This window comes from Manis pentadactyla, chromosome 10 (assembly GCF_030020395.1).
Source record: "Manis pentadactyla isolate mManPen7 chromosome 10, mManPen7.hap1, whole genome shotgun sequence".
Taxonomy (NCBI): domain Eukaryota; kingdom Metazoa; phylum Chordata; class Mammalia; order Pholidota; family Manidae; genus Manis; species Manis pentadactyla.
The window spans coordinates 9,568,899-9,592,638 of record NC_080028.1 but is presented as its reverse complement, the minus strand read 5'-3'; the positions used below and the strand labels follow the sequence as shown (position 1 = coordinate 9,592,638).

The 23,740-nt window shown below is 58.2% G+C and overlaps 1 protein-coding gene across 3 annotated transcripts; it reads right to left on the bottom strand.

The window, feature by feature from the left end:
• Positions 1 to 315: 315 nt before the first annotated feature.
• Positions 316 to 22,489, bottom strand: KCNJ4 (potassium inwardly rectifying channel subfamily J member 4). Of its 3 annotated transcripts, XM_036891479.2 has the most exons (3): positions 22,103 to 22,489; positions 6,650 to 6,894; positions 316 to 2,454 (listed from the first exon to the last, which is right to left on the bottom strand). In XM_036891479.2, the coding sequence occupies exon 3, from the start codon at positions 2,413 to 2,415 to the stop codon at positions 1,084 to 1,086; it is 1,332 nt and encodes a 443-aa protein (XP_036747374.1). In that variant the 5' UTR covers positions 2,416 to 2,454; positions 6,650 to 6,894; positions 22,103 to 22,489; the 3' UTR covers positions 316 to 1,083. The 3 variants fall into 3 exon arrangements, with proteins under 3 accessions (XP_036747374.1, XP_036747372.1, XP_057342358.1); XM_036891477.2 differs by lacking the exon at positions 6,650 to 6,894 and having other exon boundaries at positions 22,103 to 22,488; XM_057486375.1 differs by lacking the exons at positions 6,650 to 6,894; positions 22,103 to 22,489 and adding an exon at positions 2,842 to 2,949.
• Positions 22,490 to 23,740: the final 1,251 nt, after the last annotated feature.

Sequence of the window (23,740 nt, the reverse complement as noted above, 5' to 3'; positions counted from 1 at the left end):
CTGAGTTATAAAGGATTGCTTGACATCCACACAGGACTCCCCTGCCCACCATCTTGGAAGGGAGGTTCTGTAGATGATGAAACCAAGGCCAAAAGCAAATGGGCGCCTTGCTGACAGCCACACAGCCAGGAAGTAGCAAAGCTCTGACTCAGACGCAGGTCCTCTGAAGCCCCTTCAAGACCCTTCCCATCCAGGAAGAACGGCAGGTGGAAAAGTTCCCTCCAAGGCTCAGAAAGGGACACACAGACACACTCACATCATGCTGGCCTCTCTCTGTCTCTTCTTCCCAGTTTCCATCTTCAACCAGCCTACCCCTAGTGGACCATATACTTTATTAAAAATATATAGTTACAAACTCCATTGTCCATCTGGGCTGTGCCCGGGGGGCCTGGAGGGACCACAAGGGGGGTGGTTCTCGCCCTGCCCCCTGGGGTCCCACCACTGCACACAAACCCGACACCATCTGGGGACCAAGATGGCTGGCTTTGTTCACCAGCCAGCTGGGCAGGGGAGGGGGCTAGGCTCGATGGGCTGGGATGGGGAGGGGGGCACAGAGGGGGACTATACCTCCTTGTCCTGTGGGTACAAATGGCAGAAGGTGGATTTGGTGCCTCCAGCTCTCCATTTATAGATATTTACAAAAGTAAATCATGAGCAACAGGCCAGAGTCATGCAAAATAAACACCCCCCCGTCCTCCCCCCAAACTAACCCACTGCCTACCCCAGAACCCCATGATGCCCACCCCCCACCCCTAGCAGTCCAGCCGCCTTCCCCAAGGTTCTGAGAGCAAAGGGGCATGTCCTTGAAGGGTAGGTGGGAAAAGAGTGGTGGGCCTGGGGTTCCCAAGCTGCCGGTGGGTGGGTGCTGGGGAACCTGGGCTGGTAGGACTGAGGGTATCCTGGGCCCTTCTCAGGCCTGGGCTCTGGAGTCAGTAGGAAGGGATGCCCCAGTTCTTGAAGCCCCCAACTCCCTCCAGAAGGTCCACGGAGCCAGAGTCAGGCCTGTCCTGAGTGCAGAGGGGCGTCCTGGCCTCCCACCCCGAAAGAGGCTCTACGGGAAGCAGGGAGGGCAGCTCCCGGAGGTCAGATGGCAGACTCCCTGCGGTAGGAGATGTTGTCCAGCGGGAGGGTGGCTTGCATGCGCTCCAGATCCAGGTGGCTGCCGAACTCCAGCATTCGGATGATGCCCGCCTCCTCCTTGGAGCCCGCCTCCAGGCCCAGGCCCGCAGCCACAGCGGCGGCGGCTGCCTCCTCCTCCATCTCCTCTTCCTCCTGGCTCATGAGGGCCAGCTCGTTCTCGTAGCAGAAGGCACTGGGTGGGGGGGGCGGGGCGGGCAGCACGGTGATCTTGCTCTCCTGCAGCTCGCGGGCAGAGCAGCAGGGCGTGCCGGCCACCTCGTAGGTCTTGTGGAAGCGCGAGTAGTCCACCTTGTAGTGGCTCTTCTCCTCGAAGACCACGGGCTCAAAGCGGTGGCCCCACAGGATCTCGCTGGCCAGGTAGGAGCTGCGGGCCTGGGTGGTCATGGCGGTGGCCTCCACCATGCCCTCGAGGATGACCACGATCTCGAAGTCCTCCGACTCCAGCTCCTCCTTGCCCATGCCGTAGAGTGGGCTGTCCTCGTCGATCTCGTGGACGATGATGATGGGCGACACCAGGAAAATGCGGTCCAGGCCGATGTCGTAGCCCACATTGAGGTCCCGCTGGTCCAGCGGCAGATACTCGCCCTCCTGGGTCATGTAGGGCTTGATGAGCTGGGCCCGCACGTGGGCCTCCACGATGTGGCTCTTGCGCAGATTGCCCACGCGCCACATCAGGCAGAGCTTGCCGTCGCGCACCGAGATGACCGCGTGGTGGCTGAACAGCAGTGTCTGCGCCCGCTTCTTGGGCCGGGCCATCTTGGCCATAATGGTGCCGATCATGAAGGAGTCGATGACACAGCCCACAATGGACTGGACCACCACGGCGATGACTGCCAGCGGGCACTCCTCCGTCACGCACCGGAACCCGTAGCCGATGGTTGTCTGTGTCTCCACTGAGAACAGGAAGGCGCCCAGGAAGCCGTTCACGTGCATGATACAGGGCTTGGGGGCTGCTGGGGCCGCCCCACCACTGCCCACTGCGGCCCCTGCCGAGGCCACTGCTGGACTGACCTCCAGGTCACCGTGGAAGAAGGCGATACACCAGAACAGGAGACCAAAAAAGAGCCAGGAGACGAGAAAGGCTGCAGAAAAGATCATGAGCATGTAGCGCCAGCGCGTGTCCACGCAGGTGGTGAAGATGTCCGCCATGTAGCGCTGCGACTTGTTGCTCAGATTGGCAAAGTAGACATTGCACTGGCCGTTCTTCTTGACGAAGCGGTTGCGGCGTTTCCGCCGGGGCACGTGGGCCTGCCCGTTTCGGCTGTGCCCGTGCATGTCCTGAAGCCGGCGTGGTCACCTGGGGAGATGCAGGGCCTGGGGAGGACAAGCCAGACATGAGATGCAGGGGAGCCCCCTCTGAGGGCCCCAGAAGCCCAGGCTCAGTGGGCACAAATGCCAGCCCCAAGACGCTCAGGAGGGGAAGGACCTGGGCCTGGACCCAAGACGTCCTCTGCCCTGGTGGGCAGGATGTGGCAGTTAAGATGGTTCTGACGACAGGGAGGGGGTGACCGGGCCTGAGCTGGGCCTCCACAGGGGGCCCAGCTCTGGAGGCCCAGCTCTGGGATTGGGGTCTGCAGGATGGGAAGCTGAGGCCACAGGGATCCAGGTCCTAGTCCCAGCCCCTCACACTGCCCCTCCCCTCCCCCCTCATCCCATGTGACCTCAGCAGAGGGAGCGGGGAATGCTCTGGCCCCCACTCACCCCCTGCGCTCCGCCTCTGCCCTTCTGGGTCCCTCTGGGGCTGGGCATTCTCCTGCATTGTCCAATATGGCAGCCACAGGTACCTGTGACTCTTTACATTTATTTAAAATTAAATAAAAGTTTAACTTCAGCTGCCCAGTTGCCCTGGCCACATTTCAAGTTCTCAGTAGCCGCATGTGGCCAATGGCTACCATACTGGACAGAGCTGATACAGGGCATTTCCGTCTTTGCAGAAAGTCCCACTGGGAAGGGCTGGGACCCACAGTCCCACCTCAGCTCCTGTCCTGCCCCCAAACTTGTTGGGAGCAGTGGTGGGTGAAGATTCCAGTGGTGGTGGTCAAGACGGAGGAAGGGAGGCCTCACACTTTGCTCCTGTGTAGGCATCGCTATTTCCAGGTCACAGGTGAGGGACAGGGGCTCTGAGAGAAGTGACCGGCCCAAGGCCACACAGTTGGTGAATGAGTGAGTCCAAGCCAGTCACCCTTCAGCCCTCGGGTGCTGTGATGAGGTCACTGTGTGGAGACAGGATTGGGGGAGGCAAACGCACCCACTGCCCAGCTATGTCACCTGGGACAACTCATTTCACGGCTCTGAGCCTCAGTTGTTCCATCTGTAAAATGGGGATCAAAACCTGCCTCACAGGACCCAGGGAAACAGTAGGTGCTCAGTTAAAGCCAGTCACCCTCCTGCCTGCCTTCCCGGAGCGGGAGGAAGCTGGCGAGAGGCAGGATTCGCCTGTCAGCGTCCCCAGCTGTTTCAGCGGAGGCGGCTCCTCACCTCACCGGGTGGCAGGCGCGCCAGCTGGGCCCACGGAGGCAGATCCTCCGTCCCCACTTCCCTTCCACTGGGCACCCAGGAGAGAGTTGGTGGTACCCAGGGCCCCAGCGGCTGGCAGACCAGGACTGGGCCTGGGTTCCCGGTAACATTTTGGCCCAGAATTATATAAGGCTGGAAGTTTCTATTTTCTGTTCTATTCTTCTTCCTGATCTAATTGTGCATCTGTGGCAATGTTTATACACTTCCCCAGTTAAGGACAACTCGGTTGCCGCAGCAACCGGTGCGCGCCAACGCTGTAATTTAGAGATCAACAGCTTCAGAGCCTGCCTCTTCCAGGGAGAAACTCCCTCTCTTAGCTCAGGGAGAGTGAGCCCTGCCCCCCAACCCCTCCCCCGTGGCCACCCCACCCCAACTCTGGGTTCTTCTCCCTTCCCCCCTTAAAAGGAGCTCCCAGGTCGCAGTCCTGGATTGAAGTCCCGGATCCACCATGTAACTTGAACAACTTATCTGACTGCTCTGAGCCGCAGTTTCCTCATCTGGAAAACGGAACCAGTGAGACCCATCTGTCTAACAGGTATTGTATGCCTCCAATGCCTGTCCTGAAGCAGTTTTAACTTTAGCTGGGAGGCCCAGGGTTGAGGCCCTTCCTAAGGTCAAACACAAACACAGGGTGGTGGGGACCCTGGTTCTCTGCCCAAAGGGACTGGCCCTGACCTGGGGGATGCATCTTGTATTGCAGGAGAGGGCTTTTCATGGGGCGCCCACTCTCCAGCAGAGCCCTAGGGTGAGGGATGAGGGAGATGATCTCTCCATGGTTATAGACTGTTGGCCCCCTTCAGCACTACTCTGGGGGTGACAGATTCTCTGTCAAGCCCCATGCCCCCGGGCCAGTCCTGAAGCTCTACATGTCCCCACCCCACACTCCCAACCCCAACTTTAACACATGCCCCAACCCCTACCTTTCCCTGACCCCCAACTTGCAGCCTGCTGGGGCCACAGCTTTGCCCCCACCCCTGCGCCTCCCCTCCTGATCACACCAACGTTCCACAAGCCCCTGCGACGGGCCAGGTCCTGCACTGCTCTGCTGAGCAGCGCAGGCCGGTGCTCAGAAATACCCGCTCCTGGGCTGTTGGGAAAGCTGCCCCAGACACAGATGCCTCCCCAAGACCCGTCCCCTCCACCATGGAGGAGCCTGTGCCCCTGGAGACCCTCGGCTGCTGGGCACCAGCCCCTTGTCTGCACTGACCCACTCAAATAAGCCAGCCTGCCCACCGCCAGGATGCCTCAGCAGGAGCGAGAGGCTTGCCCGCCAGTGCGTGGGCTGACCGGCACACAGCCCGCCCAGAAAGTGCAAAGGACAGAGCTTGGCGCTGCACATTCACGGGATAACCACCGGTAAGGCCAGGTTTTCTTTCCCTTGTCTGACACACGGGGCTTCCCGGCAAAGGCACAGGGCTCCAGGGAAAAGCGGGGAAGAGAAGGGACACAGACCTCGGAAGCTGGGAGAGGCCTTGACTGCCGGGAGCCGTCCTCCTCTGAATATAGATGCTTCATTGCAAGAGAGAGCGAGCACCCTGGTTGTTCAGGTGCCTTATTGTGCCTACAATTAAACGGCACTTTTCTAGAAGGCCTGGAGCTGGTCTAATTCGCTTGCACCGAAGGGGACCTATGAACACACATGGAGGGACACAGTTTCCTATGCTGGGGCCCCTGGGGGCTGGTCCCTGTGCCTTCCTGGGTGACCTCATCTCCTTCCTGGCCAATTCCTCCTTCAGTCACTGTCCTTTATTCTAGGAGTACATCCTGGGATTCCTTTCATGGCAAACATTCTTTCTTTTGGGGAATGATGGGTATGAGAGTTGCTGACTGCTTTTTAAAAATTAATGTCCTTTTTTGGCAAAGTGAAGGATTGACAATGCTGTGTCAGTCACCACACTTTTTTTCCTTTTAATTTTACTGTGCTGTGAATATCCAAAATCTGGAGCCCCTAGTCACTGGACAACTAGGGAAACTGAGGCCAAGAGCAGGGCTTTGGCACCGTGGTCAGCAGCGGCCAGGGACACGCAGGTGGGGGGAGATAGTGAAGGCGACCAGCAGAATCGTCAACTCATTGGCATCATAGCTATCCTGCCCCTTCCTGGGGTGCTAAGAAGGCCTGGGGACCCTGCCTGCTGGGGGTCCAGAGGAGGCAGGAGGAAGACCCCGTTCCTGCCACCTCTTCAGTCTGCCATCTGATTTTATGACACAAAACGCCCCCTCCTTTCCTACAGTTCCTTTTGCAAAAGAAAAGCTGATGAAGTGGCAGCATCCCAGGTGGGTTCTCCCCCGGTGCTCCTGAGACCTGGGGCAGGCAGGAGGCCCCTCTTCAGAGCTCTCAGCCAGCCGGCAGGGCCTTTGTGCATCTCATTGTTATGCGGTGAGACAGCAGGGGAGGTGAAGTGACTTGCCCAAGGTCACACAGCTCAGCCCTTCTCTGTGGCTGCTCTCAGGCAATGGACCCTTGGGCAGTACCGGCTCTGTGCCAGCACTGCCCAGTCTACCTCACTGAAGTGTCACTGTAATCCTCTGTTTATTTAACAAGTATTTATTAATCACCTACCACAGCATCAAGGGAGGTTATTACTTCCCTTCCCAGCTGAGCAATCACAGGCTGAAGGTGGGGGAAATAGGGGTGAGGTAGAGGGTCACACAGCGGAAATGGCAAAGCCAGGATCCGACTCAGGTCTGGCTGGATCTGGGTTCCCAGCTTACCCTGGCCCCCCGCCTCTGGTCTTGGGGACCCTGCACGTCCCACAAAACCCTGTTCAAGCGGAATCCCTCGTGCCTCTCCCCAGCTTGCCAGGCCCAGCCTGAGCCCCCTCCAGCCTCTGAAGCCCCCCCTGGTGGCACTGCCAGCCACAAGCTGGTTCCACCCTCACGTCTGGAGTGGCAAGGTCTGGTTTCCAGCCTCAGCACCGCTGCCTCCTAGCACGTCCTCTCTGGACCTTAGTTCCCTCATGTGCAAAATGAAGATGATGATAAAGGTACCCACCTCACTGAGCCACTGAGGCCAAACTGGTAACGACTACATGATAGAAACATCAGCTGACGGTTCAATGGGGCATTGCAGGTAAAATGAACAGAATATGCTGATGATGACGATGGCGGTGGCGATGAAGATGAAGGTGAAGGTGAAGATGACGGCGCTGTAAGAACACGGGACTGGGAGTCGGGAAACCTGGCTTCAGGTCCTGGTTCCACCACTAACTCTTCCAGCCAGGTGCTCCTGCTCGCCATCTGCAAAATGGGGGACCACAATTGCTCCCTGGCAGGAGAGTTGGGAAGGTGTAATGCAACAAGGTGCGCAGCACAGCCTGAAATGAGGCAGGTGGCCCGGTGGGCGTTCCTGAGGCTGAGCCTGGAGGGCCTGGGCCCGGAGAGCAGGCGCGGGGCCATGCTGGGCATCGGGGCATCGGGGCTGAGGGCTGAGGGCTGACTCGGCGTACCCACGAGGGCTTCAAGAGAGTGGGGAGATTTCCCTGGAGGAAGTGGAAGGAATTAACACCAATGTCCCGTTTCCCAGCCCCGAGAGGAGTGCTGTGGTTGCCCCCGACTCCAGCTCTGATTGAGCCTCCCAGGCCTGGACCCCCTGGTTTGGGTGGGGGTCCCTTCAGCTCTACGCACAGGGCTTTGCAGGAGGAAAGTGCTCAAGGCAGAGGCAGCCGAGCTGTGTTCCTCAAAGAGCTAAAGGCAGCTGAGGATGGCTCCAGCCATAAGAAATGCTGACAGATGTTCCCTGCCACTCGCTGTCCTCTGCAGGCCCCTGTCCTGCTCTTCAGACCCCAGGAGGTCTGACTAGCTGGTCTTCAGGGATCTCGAGAGCCTACATCTTCCCCCTCCCAGCACAGCAGCTTAGACTCTGAACTCTCTGTACCACTTCTGCCTTCGTGGCCTTGAGCAAGTTACTTAACTTCTCTGGTCTCTGCACTCCTCATCTTTAGGCAGGCCTAATAATAAGCCTTACCTCATAAGACTGTAATGAATAACTGGGGTCATGCATATCCCATGCCCAACACAGGGAGTGACTGATAAATGGCACCAATCACTCCCGAGGCTGAGCAGTCCTCCCTCTGATTCCCCCTCTGGAATTTCAGATACAGCAGCCAGAGCCCACCCCACACCCATCACACAGCCCTGCCCAGTTTGTCTTCCAGCACCGGCACCAGGGGGCAGTGAGTAAGAGCAGTGACTTCAGTCTCACGTTACTGGGCCAGCAGTGAGCTCCATTCTGCTAGCTCCAGCAGGCTCCCAGAGCAACCTGAGCTTCAGCGTCTTCGTTTGCAAAGGAACAGGGTGATGCCTACTTTGCAGGGCTTTCGTGAGGGCCAGATGCAGACTGTCAATTGTCAGAAAAGCTCAGGTCACAGTGGGTGCTCAATAAATGCTGTTCTACCCCCACACCTTCCATACCCTGAAATCCACTGCACATGTAGCCTCTGCCCCAGTGGCTGGTCGTATGATATCACAAAATCCACACAGAGAACTTAGCGTGCACTTCCTCTGTGCAGACACTACTCTGAGTACTTTATACTCATCAATTTCTGCCATCCTCCCCATGACCTCAGAGGAAGGTACTATTATCATCCGTACTTTAGAAATAAGAAAATCATGGCACAGAGAGGTTCAGCAACTTGTCCAACATTAAACACAAGTTGGACAAGTGGCAGAGTCAGGAATATGGACCCGGGCAATCAATGCCAGAGCACATTCATTGGACACTCTGTTCTCCTGCCTCAAAGAAACAGTCACATCGCATATTTCTTCCAGTAGGTAAACATTTAACTCTCCCTACTATGTGTCAGGTTCTGCCAAGTCAGTCCTACTGGGAAAAGAAAAACTGGGTCACAGGACAAGTTGAAGTCACAAACTGGGTCCCTGATTTCAGGTCCAGCCAGACCCTAGACACACAGATGACTCTGGGCTCCAAAGAGGCTCTGAGCAGTGTGGGGTGAACGGGCTCATTCCTCCAGCTCTGCACCCCGCTGCTCCCTCCCAACCTCTCAGCCAGCAGGTGAACAGGCTTAGAAAGCAAGTTTTCCAGAATGTCTTCTGGTCATGACCAAATGGCAGGAGCTGGTGGCTGGAGGACCCCGTCCCCTGCTGCAACCAGGTGTGCCCACCCCTGGCAGGAGCCCCTTCTATTGGCTAGACAGTCCCACCAAAGAGGCAACCCCAAACCCTCATGGTCCTCTTTCCTACGGGGATCGGAAAGTGAGAACTGGTCTGCAAAATTTCTCTGTCCCAGAACAACTTCAGCTCTTTCATATGTGACGGGATTCAGCCCCCCACATTGTGACTTCTAGTCCACTGTGCACTCTTCCTCCAAAATTGCTCTTTCAAGTACTATTTGTTGTACCCTTGCTGTGGGTCAGGCACAGGCTGTGGACTCATGCAGCTTACGGATGAGCTGGAGAGAGATGCTATACACATAGTACGTGTTTGCGCAGATGGGCCGTCATAAATTCTAAGTTACTTGAAGGAAAAGTGGGGCGTGATATGACAGGAGACAAAGGGCTCTCATTTGGGGAGGTCCCCGAAGATCTCTGTGAGCAAGTGACATTTAAACTGAGACCTGAATAGTAAGTAGTCAAGTTGGTCAGGAGAATCGTGTGTTTGTGTGAAAGGTGAGGTATGGAACATTCCAGAAAGTTTGGTATGTAGATTATGCAGCAAGTCCAGGCAGACAGAGTGAAATGAGCAAGCTGAAGAGCTGCCCAGGATGAGGATCCAGAGGTCAAAGGTGGGAAGAGTTGTGAATTTCATCCTTATGCCACGGGAACAGGTGGGCAGTCAGGTTTTGCCTGGTTTGATTTCTTTTAAGTTTTCTTGTGAAATCTTTAAGATAAATAGGAATAAGGAATAATAAAATAAACTCTGGGTATCTGTCACCAGGCTTAAGAAATAAAACATCCTCAATATGGCCACAGTGGCACCCCTGCCCTTGTGTGGCCTCAGAGGCCTCCACTGTCTGAGTGCGGCACACACAGTGGGGTGGGGTTTGTGGGACACAGCGGAAGGCCGAGGCCAGCGAGGGGGCAATGCTGAGCCCTGGCCCGTGACCATGGTGGCTTGGAGCTGCCAGGGTGGTGGCAGTGTTGCTTGAGAGAAGTCAAGAGATTCGGGACACATTCTGGACCAATAGCCCACAGGGCGTGGTGGTGGGTTGGATGGGGTTTGAGTGGCGGGTGTCGGGAACAGGCAATGTGGGGCATCACAAGAGGACCAGGTTTAGGGAGCTGAGAATGTCCAGGTGAAGTCCACGGCACGTGCAATCACAAGAGCTCGGTGGAGCCGGATGTGTTTGGTATTGAATGCCCTGAAGCTGTCAGAGCAGATGAGATCGCCTGGGACAAGACGCCTGGATGAGAAGAGACAAGGGCCTTAGACCAAGGGTGGGGGTACAGCAGCTGAGAGGTGAACAGGACAGCCGCATCCCAGAAACCAAGAGAAGAGTTGCCCAACTGGCCTGGACCAGCCCTGCCCACCTGAGGCCAACGGCCTCCCTTCCCTCTCCACTTGGACGTCCTTCTCTTCCTGGCCAAAAAGGGTCAGAAAGGACGAAGACTCCTTGTGGGCAGAGGAGAGGGAAGGCGCTGGGGATGGGGGAGCTCTGGTGACTGGGACCAGGAGCAGAAATGGCCTTGGTGCCCCCGGGTCTGCCCTCGCCATCCCCGCCATCCCCACCATCCCTGCACCCCAGCATGGGGAGGAGGGGGTGTGTGGAGAGCCCCTTTCCCCCGCCCCCGCCCTGACCACACTGCCCTTCTGTCCTTGGCCTCTCAGCAAACAAGACTCCAGGAGCTGTGGCTGCTGGCAGGGGGAGAGGGGCCCCCAGCTCTCTGGGGAGTGGGGGCTCCTCACTCAGGCTCACACAGGATTCCTGCATTCTCTGCTGGGCCCGCAGGCTGAGCCTAAGAGGGGGTACAGGGAGGAGGACAGGTGGGGAAGGGAGTCCCAGACTCCCTCCCTCCCTTGCTCTGGGTGGCCTTGGGTGACTTCAGAGAGCCAGGGCACTGCCTGTGACACTCGTGTGTGCCCCCGGGACCTCGGCCTACAGGCCACACGCTCTCCGGGAGACAGGCGCCTGGTTTGCCCCGCCCAGCCTAGAAGCAGCCTGATGCCCATCCGTGGATGGCACACCGCACAGCCAGAAAAAGGTTGGGGGAGCCCTGTGAGGAGCGTCCTGGGTCTTCACGATGTGTTTTTCAGTGAAATAGGCAAGTGATGAACATTGAGTTCTACCGTTTGTGTGAGAAAGGAGAGAAGAGAATTTATATATAAACGTATTGGCTTGTCTGTGCTTGTCTGTGGATGGAGACCCAAGAAATTGGTGACACTGGCTGCTTCAGGGAGAGGAAGCAGGTGGCTGGGGATGGGGTGGGAGGAAGAATTCTCACTGTATTCCCGTTTGTGTCTTTTTAATTTTAGAACCATATGAATGTATTACCTATAGAAAAAAAGACACATAGAAAGATTTAAAATTGGTGTGTACCTATGTGTGATTTTCTTAGAAGGGTCATACATTATTTAGTAATCAAAAGGGACTGTGGCCCCAAAAAGCCTGAGAACACTTCACTTCAGTGCTGTGTGGCCATGGCAAAATGCCTAAACCTCTCTGAATTGCATCTATAAAATAGAGAGGAATAACACTGACTTCACAGGCATGCTGTGAAGATGAATGGTGACTGTGGAGGGTACGGGTTTATAAACTGTAAAGTGCAGAAGCCCTTCTGGAAAGGGGTAACTTACCACCACCTCCCATTCTCTTTGCAGCCCCTTCCTGGTCTCCCCTGAGTCCACCACACTCCCAGCAGTTCCAATAGGCTTGAGCCCTCTGGGCCCTGAGCGCTCTTCTCCAGGTGTCCCCTCAGTCTCTCACCCCTCCAGCCTCTGTACTCACACCCCATGCAGTGCCCAGGCTCAGCCTTAGCTTAAATACCACCCACCCCAATCGCCCTCCAGAGCAGATTCGTCCTGCCCCCACCTGCCTTCCGCAGCTCAGTCTGCGACGTCCCTGTGATGCTGGGGTTGGGGGGGTGTCCCTCAGGCCTGACACCTGGCAGCATCCTTCAACGCTCCAGAAGCCCGACCTTCATAGTAACAGTGTAACAGCTAACATTTAGCGTTACTCCCAAGACCTGGCCACTGCTCTGATTCTCATCGCACCCTGGAGGTGGGAGCTGCTCTTTCATCCCCGTGTGGCGTTCAGGAGCCTCCGCAAGTGGGTGAACCTCGGGACTGGGACCTGGACGCTGGCCCGCACCCCGTCCATCGGGCCCTCAGAGTTCTCCCTGCTCCAAGCCTGGTGCCTCTGCCCAGTCTCCTCCCCCTGTGGGCTGAGGACCCACGTCACTCTTCTGCTTAGGGCTCTCAGGGCTTCCCATGGCACAGGCCTGGCCTCTCTGACCTCACCCCCTCCACCCTCCACCCCAACTCCCAACCACAGGCACCTTGTCCCTTCAACACACCACATTTATTCCCGTCTCTGGGTCCTCACACTGGCTATCCCTTCTGGCTGAAATTTTCTAAGACCCTGCCGCTTGTACCTTCCTACCGTTCAGGTCTTGATTCAAAGGCTGCCTCCTCCAAGAGGCCCTCCAGGCACTCACTGTTTGTGTCCTCATCTTCCTCACAGCATCTATCCAACCCAAACCAACTTCGTGCAGTCTCCTTAGGTGCAGGGACCTTGAATCTCTACCTCTTTCCTGAACCCCAGGGCCTGGCACATAGCAGATGCTTAATAAACATCTGATGACTGACAAAGAAACAAGATAATTTCAGCCCATCATAATTCCCGTGAAGGACCTAAGCAGGATGACGGGACAGAATGTGACTGAGGGGGAGCTATTTTTGTCATCGAAGTCAGAGAGAACCTCTCAGCGGAGGTCTCCTGAGCGGAGACCAGGAGACCTTCTGTGGCACTGGAGGGGGGGGCAGGACGCCTGAGGCCTCAGGCCTGCACCTCCCACTCCCACAGAGCACTGGCTTCTCCGCAGGTGTCCCCAGGGCGCCTCCTGGGGCTGAGCAGGGCAGCCTGGCTTCAGGGCCCATAAGAGAAGCTCCAGGGAGTGGGAGGGGGCACGGGGGTAGTGGAGGCAGGCAGGACAGAGGGCTTCAGAAGGGCCAGAGCCAGCGGGAGGGGCACCAAGCCCGGCTCCACTCCACGCACCTGCTCATCTAGAGCACGAGTGACTGTCACTCCGAATGCCCACTACAAGTAGGTAAAGTGCTACGTGCTTTCTCCTCATTTCTGACCATCTGCCCAGCTGGTTCCTAAGGCCAGAGACTTCCAGATTCCACTCATTCATTCATTCATTCATTCATTCATCACTAAATATCTGCTGAGCTGAGGCAGCATCTGCTCTGCGCCTGGTGTGTCCCCAGCCCAGCACAGTGCCTTGTGTCAAAGGGTGCCCAATAAATCACTGTGGAATGAATGGCCATTTGCTGGGCACCTACTGTGTGCTAGGGAAGGCAAGTGACTAAGATACAAGACTGTTTTGCTGAGCTCCCCATGTGAGCATGTGAGGACAGGAGGCAAAGGGTTTGTGTGGCCAGAGGGCTCAGAGAGAAGATCCCTGGGGAAGAGGTGGGCAAGCAGGGAGCAGAAGGATGAAGGGGGACTGGGCAGGACTGGGCTGGGCAGAGGGCGGGACCTAGGCCCGGGGGCAGGTGGCTGACTGTGGGCTTGGGGGCCTGGAGCTAAGTGAGCTACTGGCCCAGGGAAGGGAGGTCTAAGGACAGAATAGCAGCATCCTAGAATTCTCGGCACTTTTACGCTTAGGAACTGAGCATCCTGGGAAAAAAGAATCTGGACACCCAAGCCTCTGTCAGGGGCCCCTCCAGGGTTTCCATCCAGAGCAGGAGCTTCTAAACTTTCTGACCAACACCCAGAGTGAAAACAAACATATTGTATATTGCTACTCATTACATGATAGATATTTTTTAAAAGCTGAAACAAGAGCATCACAGAATACTTACTGCACTACCTACAAATTTTTTTAATTTCATTAAAAATATATATACTGAGCTCACCAAATCAATTTCACAACCACTAGTGGGTCAGGACCTGCAAGCAGTTTGAAAAGCACGGACCTGCAGGGTGCTTAGGAGCTGTGAATGGGCTGAGACGTGGAGTGAAGTTTTGTCTTGAAGCTGCAGCTGCCCGTGCTTGGCCCGCGGGCTTCGGGGCCACAAGCATGTGGAGAGTTGCTGAAGGCCGCAGGAGAATACTTGGAACGGTCTGTTAGGCCCTTAGGGTCACAGGACCTCTGCAATGCGGCCCAAACAATAGGGACCCTGGGTTCTGGGTCCCATCCCTTCCCTTGGCCCTGTGTTACAACCTGCTGCTATCCCCCTAACAGATACCATTCAGCAGTGGTTTGCACACCTCCCATGACAGGGAGCTCACCCCTCCTCAGGTAGTCCCACTGGAGTGTGGGGAGCTATCACTAACTCAGCTGGTAACTGCAACTCCGTTCCACGGCTGGCTGTCCATTCTCCTCTCAGTCTCCTCGCCTGTCATCTCAGGGACCCAGGCCAGCTCCAGCCTGAGGCCATGGCCCACTTTCTGCCCCACCAGGTCCCCTCTCCTCCCTGTTGCCCAGCTCCTGCCCACTGTCTGGGGGACGGCCCTGGAGCCCAGCCAGAGAGAGGCTCTTCCCAGGGTCAGGTGGCCTCAGGATCTGCAGCTGCGTGGCCTGGCAATGGCGCTCAGCCAGCCCCACCGCCACCCAAGCTGATCTGGAGGGATCAGCAGGGAGATGGCGCATGGATGCCCCAGGGAGCCAGAGGAGCGGTATCTGAAGGCCAGGGCCGGTGGTGTGGGGGCCGTGGGCCTGGAAATCTGCTGGGAATTGCTCTGGAATGGTCCGTCCAGCTGCACAGCAGCTCACGTCAGCAACAGGCCATGGAACACTCACAGCTCACCGGATCTTCCCAGCAACCCGCAGATGCAGGGGCACAAGCCCACCCTAAGGCCAGGGCACAGCGGCTTAGGGAGGCCCAAAGGCTGCCCAAGGCCACACCACTGCGCAGGATGGAGCTGGACTTGGGCCCAGGTACTGTCTGCCCATCCACAGGCCTCAGCTGAAACTACTGAGATGGGGAAGAGAAGCGCTGGGGGAACTGGGAAGCCAGCCACCCCTCCTGTCAGAAGCAGGCCGAGTCCTCCAGGCCCCAGGGTTCCCTCAGGCCTGCAGACTGAAGGCCAAAGTGGGAGGCAAGTATCAATTACTAGAACTTTCCAGACACAGTGGGCTGCCTGGGAAGATGGTGAGCTCCCCACCAAGAGGGGTGTGGGAGGCTCTGAGCGACTGTAGCCTCTTCTGCTACCTTCCATGTCACCCACAGCCAGGGGCCCCTAGTTTGTGCCTGCCACCTCCCCTGTATGGCCCCATGGGGTTCCCAAATCACTGGCCCCCATTCCATTTGTCCCCTAGGGTGAGCAGCGCCTTAACTCTCACTGGGAAGGTGGCAAGCCTGACTTCATCCCAGGCCTCCCGGGGGAGAGAAGACGCTCCTACCTGGAGTTTGGGGTGGGGGGTTGGGAGAGGAGCTGCAGGGTCGGGTGGGGGACAGACACTGCTGCAGTGCCCCAGAGGCCAGTGGCAAAACATGGCACCAATTCTGCCACCAGGCCAAGACTGGGCCACCACGCTCCCCGAGGATTCGATTTCCCTATCAGTCAAGTATGATCGGTCCCTCGCGGTCCCGGCCTGGCTACCTACGGCCTCTTACCTGCTGCTCCTGGCCCAGCTAAGGCCCGCCCCCCCACCCTGCAGTCCAGGAGAAGCCGGGGTGTACTCCGAGAACACAAGGAGCAACAAAAGGAAAAGCCCCAGCCCTCCTCCCCAACCCTCATCGCAGGCTGCCCTGTTTCACAGAGGAGCAAAGAGAGCCCCCAGGGGGACAGTGACCTGGTCAAGGTCCCATGGGGTGAGTATCTGAGCCGGGACCCACGCCCAGGCCTGCCTGCCTCAGGCGAACGTCTTCCTTCAGCTGTGTCTGCTGTGACAAGGGGCTGCTACCCCTTCTCCTCTCTCCAATCTGGGGATTTTTCCCAGGAGAGGGGGAGGAAGCAATCCAGCCCTTCCCTCCCTCCTCCAAACGTGACAGATAAAGGGTGTCTGAGGGGGGAATGGGTGACAGCAGTCCTGGGGGGTGGAAGCAGACGAGTCGGGTGGAGCCCAGGGCCAATCAAGCCCCAGCTCTGCTCCCATTGCTGTGTGACCTTGGACAAATCGCTGTGGTCTCTGGGCTCAGCTGTTCCATCTCCCAGGAGAGTGCTGAAGGAAAAGCAGAATGGGGCTGCTGGGTAACGCTGGGGATAGTTTTCTCCATCAGCCCCCTACCCAGCTGTAGGTCATACCCCTGCCATGCTCTGCCCTTCTGGAGGCCACCTGCCAGGCCCACCTGGCTGGGCCTAGAACAAAGTTCCCAGCCAGTAGGTCTCCACGACAATGCCTTCTCCCTACACAGCTCCGGCTGGGGTCTGGGACACCAAGGACCACCTTTCCTGGGAGCCCCTCTCCTTGACCTGCCAATGCCCCTCATGGGCACCTCACCAACCCTGCCCACTGAAGCCAGATGTTCCATCTGCTAGGATGGTCAGCAACTGGCCAGGCAGTCCCAGAATGACTGAAGCTGGGGACCTTCCCAGGAGGACAAACAATATCTGGCTGTTCCTACCTGCCAGCCCTTGGGCTTCTCACTGAGCCTCAGTTTTCCCAGTTGAAAAGTGGGGGTGATGGTCCTCCAAGGGTAGCAGGGAGGACTACGGGACATCACGAAATATAAAGCCCCTGGCACACAAGGGCTTGTCCCCCCTCCTGCAGCAGGAGCCCTGATAAAACCTTTGTCACCCCAGCCACCAAGCAATAACACCATCTATCTGAGCAAATTCACGTGTATGAGTGTGTCTGTGTGTGTGTACAAAAATGTGTGATAGTATGCAAGAGTGCATGCAAGTGTGTGTGGTTGGGAGAAGGCAAGGCAAAGGAAGAGACAAGGCCACACCCCAGCATGCCCCCCACCCCTCTGCCTGGCCACTCTGTCCTGCAAAATTGGTCTTAGAATCGGGCAAAACTATGGGGAGAGTTTTGCCAAAACAGGTCAAATCTAGTCCCAGTCTCTTTCTATTTGTGGCCAGCCAGCCACTCCCCCTAGCTGAGCCTCAGTTTCCCCTTCTGTAACCAAAGGAACCACTGAGGCCCCAAGTCTTCCATGTTAGCCATAAGGACCTGGTAGAGGGGCCACAGGGACAGAACTGGCCCAGGCCTCTGGCAGTAGGGGGCTGAGACCCAGAGCAAGCCAGAGCATGAGCGCCCCCTGCTCCCCCACGCTGCACCCCACCCACCACCCTGTGAGCCTTGGGTGCGCGCCTGCAGGAACGCGCATGTGTGACTCAAGATCTATTCATAGCTGAGCTCCACCAGCTGCAGCGTCACAAGCAGAGGGGCCTCAGCCCATATTATTATTTCAATTACCATCTGAATTAAAAGTTTGAGCAGCGATCAGCCCACGTAGCAAAGGGAAGAAGGAGCAGGAGAAAAATAAAGATGAAAAGGAGAAGAAGGGCTGTGCCCGGAGATTCCCCCCACACCCCAAGGAGGGCTGAGTCGCCTAGGAGGTTTAAAGGTTATTCCAACCCCCTGGATTCCTGCCCGCCCTTTGTCCAGGGCCTGGGGTCCTCAAGGGGATGGGAGGAGTATTTTGAGATGTCAGCCCAATGGCAGCCACTTTGCAGAAACAGATCATTCCGTCCAGATTCTTGGTCTCACCGATGTTGTACCAAGCTCAGAGAGGGTAAGAAACTGACCTAAGGTCACACAGGGAACCACATGCAAGGCTGCTGGCTGCAAGATCCTATTGCCAGGCAGGTCCCACCCACAGTGTCCCCTGACCTCATAGGGCATATGACACTGACATCTGTGGGCAGGACCAGGCAGAACAGAGGTGGGCCCTTCTTTCCTGCTGGTTTCTCTACCTGCTCCCTCTCCCTGGTCCTGAGGCTGACTCACCCACAGCTCTCGCCTAGAGCAGCTCTCTCTCAGCCTTCTGCCACCCACCCAGCAGTCTGCACTGGCATCTCAGACCCCACGCCACCATCAGCCCAAAGCTCCTTCCTCACTCACTGGAGCAGGGGACAGAGAATGGCCCAAAACGAACTCCCTGGGTCCCTTTGAGCAGGTCATTTTTTGTCTCCGAGTCTCAGTTTTTCCATGTGTAAAATTCTCCCCTCGGGTGCATGTCTGTCTGTCTTCAGAATGGAGCCCCCAGGGGATCCCTGAGGGGGTGTCATGCTGTGGGGGCGACACACCATCTCCTGCCAAACTGCAGCCCAGGGGAAGGATGTTTATCGCTCTTTTCCCAAGGAAGTCCCAGGGACAGCCCCCAAGAATCAGACTGGCCCAGACTCAAGTCCAGGCTCCTCTTCTTCCCTGCTGTGTGACCTTGGGCAAATCACATAGACTCTCTGAGCCATGGCTCCCCCATCTGTAACGCAGGGACATCAAATCAACACTGTGGGGTTGCTGGAAGGATTAAACGAGAAGGCATTGCAAGAGCTCCCAGCCTAGTGCCTAGTGCAACAACGTGAGTTTCCTTGCTAGGAAGTCAGTAAATGATGGGTGCTGCTTCCCAGCTCCTCCTGGGGAATAGCAAAGCCTCCTGGGACTTTGGAGGTGGGGATGTCATTCAACCTCACCCATAAAGGAGGAGTCACCAGGTCAGGATCCCTGGCAGGTACTCATCTGGTTCTGCTTGAATAACTCTGGGAATGAGGAGCTCACTATTTCACAAAACATCCACAGAAGCTCCCCATCTTTCTTCACCTCCAGCTCTGGAAGTCTTCTAGAAGGGGCCATGATCTTTCAGCTAAACCCCAAATCCAACCTGTCCCTGCCTGGGACTGCCTGAAACTGGCTTTAAAATGAGTCTGAAAAGGAGATCTTCAAATAGAGCAAGAGGAATGGATGGGATTCATGCCCAGCAATGGGGGGATGAAGGGAGCCAGGGAGCAGGAAGAGAGAAGGGAGGGGGCCAGAGTGAGAAGTGGGTGCCCAGAGCCCCTGGGTCCTGCCCGGGCCTGCCACATGTGCCTGCCTGTGTGCCTGTCTCTCCCCAGGCAGGTCTGGGCACCAGCAGCTCTGGGTTCAGGCTCCAGCTCTGCTTTCTCCACCCCGAAACCATCACTGTGACCTTGAGTGGGTCCACTTCCCTCTTTGGGCTTCAATTTCCACTTCTGTAAAATGAGGGCATCAGGCCAGTGCCTTAAGCTCCCAGCCTTCTCTCTGAATAGAGACACTGTCCCATGTCCCCGCCAGGGCCGGGGTCGGCTTGCTCCCTGCCTGCAGCCCAGCATTCAGGTGCCACAGAGCCCCTGAGTGTCTGTGGTTTCAGAGCCAGACCCTGCCTTTTGCACTGTCCCCCTCTTTCATGTCTGGTACCTCTTTCACTTCTAGTGCCTTTGACAGTTCTTGTGTCTCCATTTTACAGGCAAGGAAATGGAAGCAATGAGAAGAGTGCTCAAGGTCAGAGAGAGCCGTTCAAAATTCAGGACTACCGGTCTATACGCAGGAGAGCAACAGGACTCGAGGGCATCTTCTTTCAGGAGACTTTCCAAGATCTTGAGTGGCTGACTCTTCTCTGTCTACACACATGCAGACTGCACAGACGGAGGGTGGGGGTACCGACCCAAGGTCACATAGCAAGGCAATGACACATTGGAGTCCTGACCCCAGGCTCCCTGCCTACCAGGCCCCTTCTAGCCAAGGGGCCAGCGAAGTGGTCTGACCTCCTGCCCTGGCTCAGGGATCTTCCCGAGCCTGGAGCCCTTGCTGTGCCTCCAGATCCTGCCTGGCTACTCCCCAAAACCCCCCACACCTGGGCCTGAGGTGAGAAGAGTAAGCAGGAAGACAGGAAAGTTGAGGGTTGGCCCCTGGCCCCCTGGCCCTCTGGCCCTCCCTCTCCTCTCCTCGTGCAGGGGGAGCAGCGGTGATGTAATGCGCTTGCTCGGCTTTGGTCCCGGTGCCAATCTCAGAAGAGAGACGACAGATTGCGTGAGCCAAATTTGGCATCCTAGGGGGAGAGGCATGAAAAGTGGAGATGTGGAGGAGAGGAGTGAGGAGCCTGGGGAGGTGAGGGAGAAGGGCCCCTGCCCAGCAGACCCCGGAGTCACCTCTCCTCCTTGCACCCCGCCTCCTCTTTCTCTCCAGCCCACCTGGTCCTGGCGCCTCCCCTCCTCACTCTGAAAAACCAGACTGGCTGCTCCCCAGACGCACCAGCCCCAGTGCTGCCAGTCCTGCCCCCCCAGCACACGGCTCCGGCTCCGTTTCCCACCACCGCTAGTCTCCTGGTTACCGTGTTGCTGGTTGTCATGTCGCTTACATGTCCTCGTGACTCAGTGGTCCCTGCAGAGGGGCCCCCTCCTCCTCACACCCCCCTCAGCACTCGCCCCCACCTCCCCCAGATCCACATTAAGAACCAGCCCGCCCTGTAAGCCTACACTGTTCCTCCTTCCCTTCCTTCTTATCCCAAGCTAAGAAAGCTTTTCGCAGCATCTCCCAGAGCTACTTCATTCTGGGTTCCACAAATGTCTGTTAAGAACCTACTATGCTCCAGGCTTGTGCAAGCTGCTTTCAGAGACCTGACATAGTCTGAAAATCATTCATCAACCCAGTGAAGTCAGTACCATCATCCCCATTCTGCAGTTGAAGAAACTGAGGCCCAGAGAGGTCAAGCCATCTGCCCAAGGTCGCCCAGCAGACAATTAAGGGCAATTCTGTCTGCTCCCAGTGCCCCCAAGGGCTTTTTCTGGGAAAGGAGCTTTCTTTTCAAGGGCAACCCAAAGGCTCCTGGGGAATAGCTCTCAAGGCCCAGATTCCCCTCTGATGCCTGGGCACTCCTCTCAGCCAGTCCTCTGTCTCAGGCCATATTCCCCACTCTCCATCAGCTGTTCATCTTCCCAAAGGTAAAATGAGTTCTTCCTTCCATCTGCCCAGCACTTCCCCCAACCTGTGAACAGCCCTCAGCCCATCTGGGCCCAGGGAGCCCCTGTGAGGTCAGTGGGGCAGGGAGTGGTGTCCTCACTTCACAGATGTGTAAGTTCAGGGTCAGGGAGGAAAGTGACTTGCCCAGGGTGCTGGTTCTGCAGCTAGCCAAGCTGACTTCTAGGAGTCTGAACATAAGGTATGTGAGGCCCACTGCCTAGTGCAGAAAAGCCCAGAAAGAGCCTCTCCTCCCAGTGGGGAACAGTCGAATGTTCTAGGCTTGGCCCTCCAGGCTCCAATGTGGATATGGGTCAGCTTAATGTTCAGCAGCCTCTGCTGCTCCACGTGGCCGCCCAGCCCTAGCCCACCACCCTCTTCTGCTTTGTTCCCCTCGTCCCAGGCTGAGCCAGGGCCACAGGGTAGCTCTCAGGCCCCCAAAGTCCTGCCAGCAGCCCCCCAAAGTCCTGAAGCTTTGGAGGTCACGGGACTGGAAAGTGTGGGAGAAGTGGAATAGACATTTTACACATACACGTGCATGTGCGTGCACGCAGGCACACACACACACACACACACAAGTCTGGCTCCTCTCTGGGTCTTGCATGTGCTGCCCTCAGGCGTCCCTTCCTCAGCTCTTGTCCCCTCAACCTGCTGCTGCCAGCCTACAGCTTTTGAGGCCTTCACCTGCCCTCTATGCCAGGCTGCCCTGCCCCAAATCCCTCCGCCACACCCTGCCCACTGCCTCCCTGCATCCTCTCCCCACCCTGGAGCCTGGGCGCTGGGGGCAGGAGTGTGGTGGGACGCTGGTGGGAGACATTCAGTGTGTTGCAGAGAAGTATCCCCGCTGGGGGACCCCATTCAGGCCTTGCTTTCCTTGGGGTTCTCCTGTAGGGAGGGAAAGCAGTCTTTGCCTCTCTCCAAGCCTCAGGTCTCTGCCACTGTGAACCATGAAATGCTTCCTTTACTGGATTCCTGACCATCCACCCTGGGGTCACCTGGCCCAAGTAGGTGCTCAAAACATAAGAGGTGGGATTTTGTTCTCTGTCTGATCAGAGGGCCATTTGCAAACAGGTTGCAGTTAGAGAGATGGACAGGACACCCCCACCCCCAACCTTTGCCACAAGTCACCTGCCTCAAAGCTCCTCCAACAACTGCGGATGGTAGGAGGTAGGGAGAGGTCGTGGCGGGGCAGGAGGTCAAGGCCTCTTCCACCCACCTCTCTTCTTCCTGGCAGCAACCCAGGCCTCGAGGCTCTCAACAGACAGACCTACGGAGCTCGCCAGCTCCCGCGGAGTCGCCGTCCGCGCTGAACCCGCGCCTGGCAGCCGAGACCAGGGTTCGGAGTAAGGTACTGAACGGACGGGGCCAAAGGGGCCGACCCCGGCGGGACACACAGACGCGCACGCGGCCGCACACACGGACGGACAGCGCCAGCGGTGGGCGCAGGCCCGGCTTACCGCGGGGCGGAGGGTCCGACGAGCGTCCGGGAAGCGGCCAGCGGGCGCTACATCCCACGGCGCGGTCGGGCGGGCGGCGTCCCGGCGGGGAGAGGGGAGTCCGGGCGCCCCCTCCCCGCGAACTCGGCGGGCCGGCCCCGCCCCCGCCCCGGCCGCCTGCGGGTCTGTCTGTCGGGTCTCCGGGCCTCCGAGCCTCCGCGCCGTCCCGCGCGGCTCCCCGTGGGCTGCCCAACTTTCAGCGCTGCCCCGCGCCGCGTCCTCGGCGCTGCCGCGGTGTCAGCATCGTCGGCCCCGGCCGGGTCAGAGCGCGGGGGTCCCGGGGCCCATGGCGCTCGGCCGCCCGCGCTCGCGCCCCCGCCGCAGGGGCCCTCGCTCCGCCGCCCCCGGCTGTGCCCTCGCTGTCCCTCGCGCCGTCCCCCGCCCTGCGCTCCGCTCCCTGCCCCGCTGCGCTCTCCTCCGGCCGCCTCGGCCCCTGCCCTTCCCTGCGGGGTCTCTGGCGGCGTCTCCGTCACCCCCCGGGCTCTCCCCCGCCTCCTCCTGCCTCTGCCCTGGCCCTCGCCCCTGCGCGTCTCTGTCTGTCTCCCTCCCGGTCTCTGTCCTCCGTCTCTCTCTCTCCCTCCCACTCTCGGTGCGGCCCCCGCTGTCTCGGACCCAGGCCCCCGCCCCTGCCGCGTCCCCGGCTCGCCCGGGAGCCCGAGCTCCCGCCGCCCGCGGCGCGCCGAGAACTCCCAACTCGCGGCACGCCGCCCCGCTTTGCGAGACTTTCGCCCCTCCTCACACGTGACCCGCGCCCCACTGCGGAGGCCGCCCCCCGCCCCCCCGGGGCGCCGGAGCTCCAGGCGGCCCGCGGGTCCTGGCTCTGCCCCTTCCTCACTGCCTAGCCTGGCATCCCACCCCCTCCCACCCGCCCGCCGCGCGGGGCAGAGGCAGAGGCGAGGGGCTGCTTGGCCCCGTTCCTGCCCCAGATCCTGCCCGGGTTTTCCTCCGCCCTCCAGGAGCGCTCCTCCCAGAACCCATTCCGAGAATTCGCTCCCGGGTTTTCCAGGCCCCCAGGGGTAGGGCTGCAGGGTTCCTCCGAGCCCGGACTGGGGTAGGCTGGAGAGGGTCGGCCCTGGACGCAGGGGCGTCGGGCCGCTTCCCCCAGCCCGGCCGTCCCCCTCCTCTCCTGAAGTACCAGCAGTTAAGGACTCTACGCACTCCGCTCTTGGCGAGAGAGGGGCCCTGTTAGAAGGACCCTCACAATCACCCAGACAGCACCGTTCCATTTTACAGCCTGGAAGACTAAGTACCAGAGAACGTCACAGCTTGACCAAAGTCACCCAGAGGTGGCATGGCTTGACCAAACCCCAATCTCGTGGTCTCTATGTCACCATTACACCAAACTGTCTTTGCAAGTGAAGATATGGGCTCTTCTCTCTCCTGCTCTGAGTGCCCTCCGGGACTGGGCTCCACACTCCGGACTGTGTGGAGCAGACCCAGCATCCCACAGCCCCTAGAGAGCCGGCCACTCCTGTGGCCATCCTGCCGCCTCATTCCCACCCTCCAAAGGCGCTCCTCCTCCAGGGTGGTAGGATGAGGGAACATGGACAGGTAGACAGCCAGAAGAACTTCCCTGGGAACCTGGCCATCTCTGACTTC

What these genes read in the sequence shown, in the direction of transcription:
- KCNJ4 (XM_036891479.2), bottom strand. Translation starts at nt 2,415, where the DNA reads ATGCACGGGCACAGCCGAAACGGGCAGGCCCACGTGCCCCGGCGGAAA.